Source organism: Arachis ipaensis, chromosome B8 (assembly GCF_059453495.1).
Source record: "Arachis ipaensis isolate K30076 ecotype BB chromosome B8, ASM5945349v1, whole genome shotgun sequence".
Taxonomy (NCBI): Eukaryota; Viridiplantae; Streptophyta; class Magnoliopsida; order Fabales; family Fabaceae; genus Arachis; species Arachis ipaensis.
This window is the reverse complement of record NC_142443.1, coordinates 117656611-117666440: the sequence shown is the minus strand read 5'-3', so window position 1 is coordinate 117666440 and position 9830 is coordinate 117656611. Positions and strand designations below refer to the sequence as shown.

Here is a 9830-nt window from a genome sequence, read left to right as displayed (position 1 = left end):
TATAAAGATTGTTATTCATAATGAAAAGTTAGTGTTTAAAAGTAATTATAATGATATAAATTACATACGTATATATTATTTTAGAAAAAAATCACATACTTATAGATAAAATTATTGAAAAGAAGGGGATTAGGTTAAAAACGAAGTTAAAAAAGCTATTTAATAGTTTGCCTACTTATATGGATTATTTTATACGATATAGATATTGACCCTTAATAACACTAATCGCATCCGAACTTAAATAAAGGTCTTAATCAATTTAGATTTTGCCAAAATTAAGTTTATTTAAAAAAATTTTGCATGATAATATATTAATAAAAAAGGTACATTGAAAAAGAATTTAATAAAAAGGAATTAAGTGATTTTTTTTAATATCTCTAATTGATGTATTGTCTGCAGTTATTTATTATGATTATTATCGCGCAACACACAAAAGATTGAGAGTTTAGGAATTTTGAATTAGGATTTAGGATTATAGTTTACATTTTAGGATATAAGATTTAGGGTAAGGATTTAGAATTTTTTGGATTACGATCTTAAGTTCAGTGATTTACTATCTATGATTTAGTATTTATGCATTAGGATTTGCATATAGAATTTAGGATTTAAGAGTTACGTCTTAGGAGTTTTTTAGTTTAGGATATGTGGTTTTTGGATTAAGATTTATAATTTAGAGTTTAGTAATTATAGGTTCAAGATTTAAGATTTTTTGAATTATGATTTATGGTTGAAAAATATGATTGGTGCATAAAGATTAGAGTTTAGTGTTTTTTGGATTACAGTTTATGGTTTATATTTAGGAGTTAGTGTTTTGGGTTTATTATTAAATTTTAGGTTAAGAATTTTTGAATTAGGATATGTGGTTTATGGATTAGGATTTAAGAATTAGAGATTTAGGATTTAGTGTTTAAACTTTAGCTTTTTTAGATTAGGGTCTAAGATTTAAGAATTAGAGTTAGTGTTAAGGATTAGAAATTAAGATTTAAATGTTTTTAGATTAGAATTTAGAATTTAGGGTTTAAAGTTTTGACATTAGAGCTTAGGGTTTATGATTAATGTTTAGGATTTAGGATATAGAATTTTTAAATTAGGATATGGGACTTATAAATTAGGATTTAGAATTCAGAGTTCAAAAATTAAGAATTTAGAATTTATGGTTTTTGAATTAGGAATTAGAGTTTGTGTTTAGGAATTAGGATTTAGTATTTTTTTTAATTAGGATTGTGTGTTTAAGTTTTAGAGTTTAGGTATTGGGGTTTTAAATTTACTATTTGATACGTTATCTCAAACCTCGGCCGCCCGAAAAACTCAGCAAGTGAGCAACCTAGATCGGCCTCACGCCAACTGCCCGATAAGCTCGGCACTCAGGCCGATAAGCTCGGCCTCACCCCTTCGAAAATAAGAAACGTGCTCAAACACACCTAAAACAGAAATATCATAATCAACCTACAAACTAGGACTTATCCACAATAAACGGTAAAACAACTCCTATAAAGCCGAGCTAATATCCTCGGCCAAAAGTCAGGTTCTCTCACTCTCAATCTTCTATTTCTTACTTTGATTGATTTAAGATCCTTATTGACTTGAGTGTCGGAGTATCTTCTGCAGGTATTCCCGCTGCGGTGTTTTATTCAGGCCGACGTATAGCTCTTCCTCTCTGACGACCATTTGCTCGGAGCAGCTAAAGCTCGGCCATCCCAGTGTCAGGACGAAACACTTGGCGCCCACCATGGGGCCCGAATATATCTGACCTCACCATCCATTTTATTTAGTATCTTACTCTATTTTGCAGGATTCCTTATCCTCGGATATGGCTGACAACGGGAACCCCCAACCCACACAGGCAGAGCTCTTAGCTCAGATCGCCGAGCTCCAGGCGGAGGTACGGAAGATAGCTGAGCTCTCTGCACAGAACAACGGAAAGCACGAAGGAGAAAGCTCTAAAAGCTCGACGCAGGGCAATGCAGATCCCCTGAATATCACTCCACCAAAGGAGAAGCTCACCCTCGAAAACCCCTTTTCCGACGAGATCACTAAGTTCCAGATGCCGAAGAACTTTGTATTACCTACAGCACTGGAACCGTACAAGGGGTTCGGTGACCCCCGAGCTCATATCAAAAAGTTCCAATCCATGATGTTTTTTAATGGCGCTAACAATGAGCCTGTACTTTGCCGGGCTTTTCCTACTTATCTTGATGGTGCTGCACTACTGTGGTTTTCTAAATTGTCTGCAGGTTCGATCTCCTCCTTTGAGGAACTGGCGAGATCCTTTATTGATTACTTTGCTGCATCCAGAATTTATGTCCATGGATCAAACTACCTAGGCACAATCAAGCAGGGCCAACATGAGAGTTTAAAGAATTACATGACCAGGTTTTCCGAGGCTACCATGGAGATCCAAGACTTGGATCCGGCTGTCCACCTTCATGCTCTCAAGGCTGGCCTCCGACCAGGCAAATTCCGAGAAACCATTGCGATAACAAAACCAAGAACACTAGAGGAGTTCCGAGAGAGGGCTGTGGGTCAAATGGAGATTGAAGAGCTCCGCGAGGCCCAAAAACCGGATAGACAACCACAAAAGAGGGATGAGGAAAAAATATTCCGATCACCAGGCAACAAGGATACAAAGAAGCCTTTCAAGCTCACACCAAAATACAACAGGTATACCAGATTCAATACCAAGAGAGAGAACATCATAAAAGAAATTCTGAATGCCAAAATCGTGAAGCCACCAGCTCGGACAGGAAACTACCAAGACCAAAGGTTTGTGGATAGGAGCAAGCATTGCGCCTTCCACCAGAAGTTCGGCCACACAACGGACGACTGCATTGTCGCGAAAGACCTTCTAGAAAGGCTGGCGCGACAAGGACTTCTTGACAAATACGTCGAGAGCCAGAAAGCCAGAAGAGCAAGCTCGGACAGGGAAGGAAACAAACAAACAGCGACAGATAAGAACAAAAAAGAGCAAACAATCCCTGATCCACCAAGAGGCATCATCAGCCACATATCAGGAGGATATGCAGGCGGATGTGAAACAAGCTCGGCCAAAAAACGAAGTTATAGGGCGATGTTGGCGATCGAAGGAACCCTGCAGCCAAAGAAGGAGGAAGACCCAGATGTCACTATATCCTTCAATCAATCAGACTTCAGATCGGCAAGCCCTAACCTTGACGACCCAGTGGTGATTTCCATCCAGGTCAGAGAGCTGTTGGTAAGAAAAACACTGCTAGACCCAGGTAGTAGCGCTGATGTCTTATTTTATTCTACCTTTAAAAAGATGCAATTGTCAGAAAAAATGATACAGCCCTCCTCGGAGAAAGAGTCCCCATCATAGGACATATATGGCTGAGGACTACAATGGGAGAGACCCCTATGTCAAAGTCCATTGATATTCAATACTTAATAGTAGACTGTTATAGCCCTTATAATATTATAATCGGGAGACCCGCCTTGAATATATTCAGAGCGGTGGTGTCCACATTACACTTGTGTGTTAAGTTTCCGGTGCAGGAAAACAAGATAGCTGCAGTTTACGCCGACCATCAAGAAGCTCGGCAGTGTTACAATGCGTGTCTAAAGCGAGACCATGCGAATGAGATAACTCGGCCCCAGGTCCAATCCATACACAGCTCGGATGACGCCACAGTGTTAGTCGATCTCGACCCAAGAGAAGACCTCGGCGACAGACCTCGGCCAATGGACAACCTTCACAAACTAACACTAACAGCAGACGAAAAGCAATACACACACATCGGAGAAGCACTAGAAGGGAATGAACAAACAAGACTTGTGCACATACTGCGCCAAAATGCCGACCTATTCGCATGGACACCAGACGACATGCCAGGAATAAGCCCAGAAGTCATCTGCCACAAATTGGCAATTGACAAAACAGTTCGACCAGTGGCACAAAAGAAGAGAAACCTCGGAGAAGAGAAGAAACAAGCAGCACTTGAGGAGACCAAGAAGCTCCTCACGCAGGTTTCATCAGGGAAATTCGCTTCACCACATGGCTATCAAACGTGGTAATGGTAAGAAAAACTTCAGGTAAATGGCGCATGTGCGTCGATTTTTCAAATCTAAACAAAGCTTGCCCTAAAGATGCATACCCATTACCTTGCATTGATAAGTTAGTTGATAATGCTTCTGGTTTCAAAGCTTTGAGTTTTATGGATGCATACTCTGGTTATAACCAGATTATGATGCACCCAGAAGACCAAAGCAAAACAGCGTTCATAACAGAACATGGCAATTTTTGTTACAAGGTAATGCCTTTTGGCTTAAAGAATGCAGGTGCGACATACCAAAGATTAATGAACAAAGTATTCCAACAACAGATAGGAAGGAACGTGGAAGTCTATGTAGATGATATGGTGGCAAAAACGCCTGCGCAAGGGTCACACTGTGACGACCTTATAGAAGTCTTCAACCAACTCCGAGCATATAACATGAGGCTCAACCCAGACAAATGTGCTTTCGGAGTCCAAGGAGGGAAATTCCTTGGCTTCATGCTAACCTCAAGAGGTATAGAAGCCAACCCAGAAAAATGCAACGCAGTACTGACCATGACAAGCCCAAAAACAGTAAAAGAAGTCCAGCAATTAGCAGGCAGAATAGCCGCCTTATCACGATTCCTACCTGCAGTGGCAAACCGATCTTATCATTTCTTCTAGATGTTCTCTAAGGGAAAGAAATTCACATGGACAGACGAATGTGAAAAGTCCTTCACGGAACTCAAACAGCTCTTAACGTCACCGCCAATACTCCAGAGACCAGAGCCAGGTAAGCCGTTGTACCTATATTTATCAGTATCTAACCATGCCATAAGCTCGGTCCTAGTGATGGAAACAGGAAAACAGCAAAACCCAGTATATTTCATAAGCAAGGTCTTACAACCAACAGAAGCAAGGTATCCGAAGATAGAGCAGCTAGCACTGGCGCTAGTCACCACGACAAGAAGGCTACGACATTACTTTCAAAGCCACACAATCATAGTATGAACAGACGAACCACTAAGGCAAATATTAACCAGACCCGAGCTCGCTGGACGTCTATTAAAGTGGTCAATCGAGCTATCCGAGTTTGACATTAAGTACGAGTCGAGGAAAGCCCTGAAGTCACAAGTGCTCGCTGACTTCGTGTCGGAGATGACCAATGAGACCCAACACACAACAGCCAGCTGGAGCATACATGTAGACAGAGCATCAAACAAAGAAAAAGGTGGAGCTGGGGTACTGCTAAAAGAGGGAGAGAAAGTGATAGCCGAGCAATCACTACAATTCCGATTCAATGCAAGTAACAACCAAGTAGAGTATGAAGCTTTGCTAGCAAGACTGAAGCTAGCCCAACAACTCAGAATACCCCAGATAACAGTCTTCTGTGACTCATCACTTGTAGTACATCAAATCAAGGGCGAATACCAGGTAAAAGATCCTTTGTTAGAGAAATATTGGTGGTGCGGTAATTTACAACCACACTTACTTACCGGCAAGTGCACCGGGTCGTACCAAGTAATACCTTACGTGAGTAAGGGTCGATCCCACGAGGATTGATGGATTAAACAACAATAGCATTTGATAGAATTAGTTAGACAAATAGAAAATAGTGTTGAGATGCAGTATAAAAGACATTAAACAATATAAAAAATATTAAAGATAGGCAGATAAATAAGTTGGGAATAAAATATGGAGAAAATAGTTAAGGTTTCAGAGTTATCTATTTTTCCGGATTAACTTTTCTTACTAACTAATTTAATTATGCAGGATTTAATTTATGGCAAACTGTATGTGACTAGACCCTAATTCCTTAGACCATCCTAGTCTCTCCTAAAATTCCTTAACTGCCAATTCCTTGGTCAATTAATTCCAATTAGAGGGTGATAATCAATTTCTAGTTTATATGCCACAAAAACTCTAATTACCCAAAAATGAAAGGATTATATGTCACGTATCCTGTTAAATCCAGATAATTAAAATTTAAGAGAAATTATATTCAAGCTGTTGTTCAAGTAAAGAGCTTTTCCAAGTTTTACAAGAACTCAAATAGAAAGAGGGTCATACTTCCGTTCCACCCAAATTCATAAAATAAAGAGCGAAAACAATTCTTAAATTATAAATCCATACATAAATTAAAATAGAAAAAGCAATAAAATCAATCCATACAAATAGACAGAGCTCCTAACCTTAACAGTGGAGGTTTAGTTGCTCATAGAAAAGAAAGAAAATTAGGATTGTCAATTATGTTCCCTGGGATGAGGTGGAATCTCCCCAGGACCTCTACAAAGGAAGGAAAGTTTCTCCCTTTTTATAACTAATCCTAATAAATTTAAAATCTAATATCTAAAACTAAAAATTAAAATAATATCTTTTCTTAGAATTAAAATTTGAATTTAAATTTGAATTAATTTAAATAATCAAATCTTCAATGGATGGATGGGGACCACTTGAATTGTCCATGCTGCAGCTTCTAATCTGTGTTTTCTAGGCTGGAAACTGGGTTAAAACAGCCCAGAAATCGCCCCCAGCATTTTCTGTCAATTATGCAGATCGCTCATGTGACGCGTCCGCGTCGTCCACGCGTTCGCGTCATTTGTGCAGATTCCAGTCCACGCGATCGCGTCAGGCACGCGATCGCGTCATTGCGATTTCCTCCATTCCGCGCGGTCGCGTGAGCCATGCGTCCGCGTCGGTATTCGCTGGTCATCTCCTTGGCTTCTTCTCTTTCTCTGCAGAAACTCCATCAAATTCCGCCAAATGCTACCTAAAATAAATAAAATTTCACAAAACTCAAAATAGCATCCATAGTGGCTAAAATATAATTAATTCTTAATTAAATTCAACAGTTTAGATGCAAATTCACTAGGAAAAGATAGACAAGATGCTCACGCATCACAACACCAAACTTAAACTGTTACTTTTCCTCAAGCAACCAACACTAATATAAGCTTAGGATGTGAATTTGCATGAGAATGAGAGTTCGATTAAGCCCATGTCTTCTCTTATAGCGGGGTTTACAATTGTAATCCTGAACAGTTTTGGCATCTCACTTTATCCTTTGAAGTTCAGAGTGATTGGCATCCATAGGAACTCAGAATTTAGATAGTGTTATTGATTCTCCTAGTTCAGTATGTTGATTCTTGAACACAGCTACTTTATGAGTCTTGGCTGTGACCCTAAGCATTTTGTTTTCCAGTATTACCACCGGATACATAAATGCCACATACACATAACTGGGTGAACCTTTTCAGATTGTGACTCAGCTTTGCTAGAGTCCCCAGTTAGAGGTGCCCAGAGTTCTTAAACACACTCTTTTTGCTTTGGATCACGACTTTAACCGCTCAGTCTCAAGCTTTTCACTTGACACCTTCACGCCACAAGCACATGGTTAGGGATAGCTTGATTTAGCCGCTTAGGCCAGGATTTTATTCCTTTGGGCCCTCCTATCCATTAATGCTCAAAGCCTTGGATCCTTTTTACCCATTTGCCTTTTAGTTTAAAGGGTTATTGGCTTTTTCTCTGCTTGCCTTTTCTTTTTCTCTTTTTTTTTTCTTTATTTTATTTTATTTTTATTTTATTTTTTTATTTTTTTTGCAAGCTTTGTGTTTTTCACTGCTTTTTCTTGCTTCAAGAATCAATTTTATGATTTTTCAGATTATCAATAACATTTCTCTTTTTCATCATTCTTTCAAGAGCCAACAATTTTAACATTCATAAACTTCACTATCAAAAAATATGCACTGTTCATGTCATACATTCAGAATCACAGAAAATACCACCACATTTAAGTAAATAAGACTATTATTCAATATAGACCCACTTTCTCATACAATATATCACTCCTATATTTTTTTTATTTTTGATTTAAGCTCAGTGAGTAATACATGAGACATCTTTTCAGAATTAAAGCAATAGGAAAACTAAACTAGTCCTAGGATTCTAACTAATAAAGGATCATGCAACAAACAAAGCAAAATAACAGGAAACCGGAACATAACAGAAAAAGAGAGAGGAAAAAATGAAAGGAACTCAACCACCTTAATTATCCTAGCGGTCGCTTTATTCTTCATGTTGTGCTCCTCCGTGATGATGATTTGCCTCCCTTTTGGTGCTATAGGAATAAACAGAAAACTTCTAAGCGAAGCGTCAACACCAAACTTAAAGGTTTGCTTGTCCTCAAGCAAAGAAGAACTGAAAATAGAAAGAGATAAATTATTATGTAGAAAGAAAAAGAAATAAAAGGATAAAAGAACAAGAGAGAATTAGGATTGGGAGAGAGAGAGAAGAAAATTGGGCGGCGCAAGCGACGCGTTCGCGTCAATGACGCGATCGTGTACGTCGCGCGTTCTTCATAATGACGCGTTAGCGTCAGGCACGCGTCCGCGTGGATGGCCATGTATGCAAATGACGCGGACGCGTCGGGCACGCGTCCGCGTGACCAAATTTGTGCTTTTAGCACACTTCTTGCCTCAAGCCAGCTTAACTCTCTGTCCAGACACCTTTTATGTCGATTTTTCGGGTCACGCGTCCGCGTGGATGACGCGGTCGCGTGAAGTGGCAAAAATCATGAATGACGCGGTCGCGTGAGCCATGCGTCCGCGTGGGCTTGTTTGTGCTAGAGGCATCGTTCTTGCGCCACTCCCGCGCAACTCTCTGTTCAAATTTATTTTTCACGCACGCTTGGTTGACGCGTTCGCGTCAATGACGCGATCGCGTCGTGTGCCTCTCTTCTCTTTTTTTTTTAAATAGCCTGAGGTGTTCGGTTCCTGTGATAAAATAGCTGTACGATCAGAAAATTAGTAAGAACTTAATAAAAATCAAATAAGTAAAAACTACTACTACGAAAAACAACTAAGAATAAAAAAGAACGATCATACCACGGTGGGTTGTCTCCCACCAAGCACTTTTAGTTAAAGTCCTTAAGTTGGACATGTTGTGAGCTTTTTGTCATGGTGGCTTGTGCTTGTACTGATCCAGGAATCTCCACCAATGTTTGTAATTCCAATGGCTACCGAGATCCCAAATGAGGCGCATAACGCCTTTGAGCAAGTGGAAACAAGTGACAGGGCCCCAAGAGTGTTGATTGTGGGAATGAATTCCAGGGTCCCAAACCTTGCTTTTACACCCGTCTTCTTGTGTATCACCATTGTTCCCACCGGGTGGCAAGCAATCTGAATTCTCATAGAGGCATCCAAACAACCTTCTAGACCCATTCAAATTAGCTCTACACCAATTTTTGCACTTCAATTCGGAGCATGCAACCATGTTGAACCTTGCTTGACAACTCTTACCACTAACCATCTTTCTCTCACTCTTAATGCCACAAAGAGCTCTAAGTTGACCATCCGTCTCTAGTAGCCCATATTCAAGTTGGAAAGTAAGGGTTAAGGATAGAAATTTTACCCACTTGAATGTTGTATTGGATGGTGATGGCTTTGGAAGAGGTCTTGCAAGCTCTACTCCCTTGTGTTCTACTTTGAATTCTACCACCTCCTTGCAAGCTTCCTCAATTTCAACCTCTTCTTCTTGGTAGCTTTCTTTTAATTCAATCTCTTCTTCATTGCTTACCAAGGGCATGGGAGGTTGTGTATCTTCCTCCTTTGTGGGTGCATCTTCCTCCTTTGTTTTTGCATCTTCCTCTTCTTCCATGTGTGAGGATGAAAAGTTCTCTAATGCACTGGAGTATAAACTCCTTTGATTGATTTCCTCACTTTCTTCTATAGGATCTTGCATTGTATCTTTTGGGAAGGAATTTGCTTGTTCCTCTTCCTGGTACTTGATAATCGACTGCATATGCTTCTCTATATTTTTGACACTTGTCCTTATATCATGTAA

General features: G+C 39.6%; 1 protein-coding gene across 1 annotated transcript; it reads left to right on the top strand.

Annotated features, from left to right (window-relative positions):
* The first annotated feature begins 2131 nt into the window (after positions 1 to 2131).
* LOC107611351 (uncharacterized) lies at positions 2132 to 3334 on the top strand. The gene has a single exon (XM_016313288.2). The coding sequence runs from the start codon at positions 2132 to 2134 to the stop codon at positions 3332 to 3334; it is 1203 nt and encodes a 400-aa protein (XP_016168774.2).
* Positions 3335 to 9830: the final 6496 nt, after the last annotated feature.

Excerpts from the sequence above, each read along its gene's own strand:
- LOC107611351 (XM_016313288.2), top strand. The coding sequence starts at position 2,132 with ATGATGTTTTTTAATGGCGCTAACAATGAGCCTGTACTTTGCCGGGCT.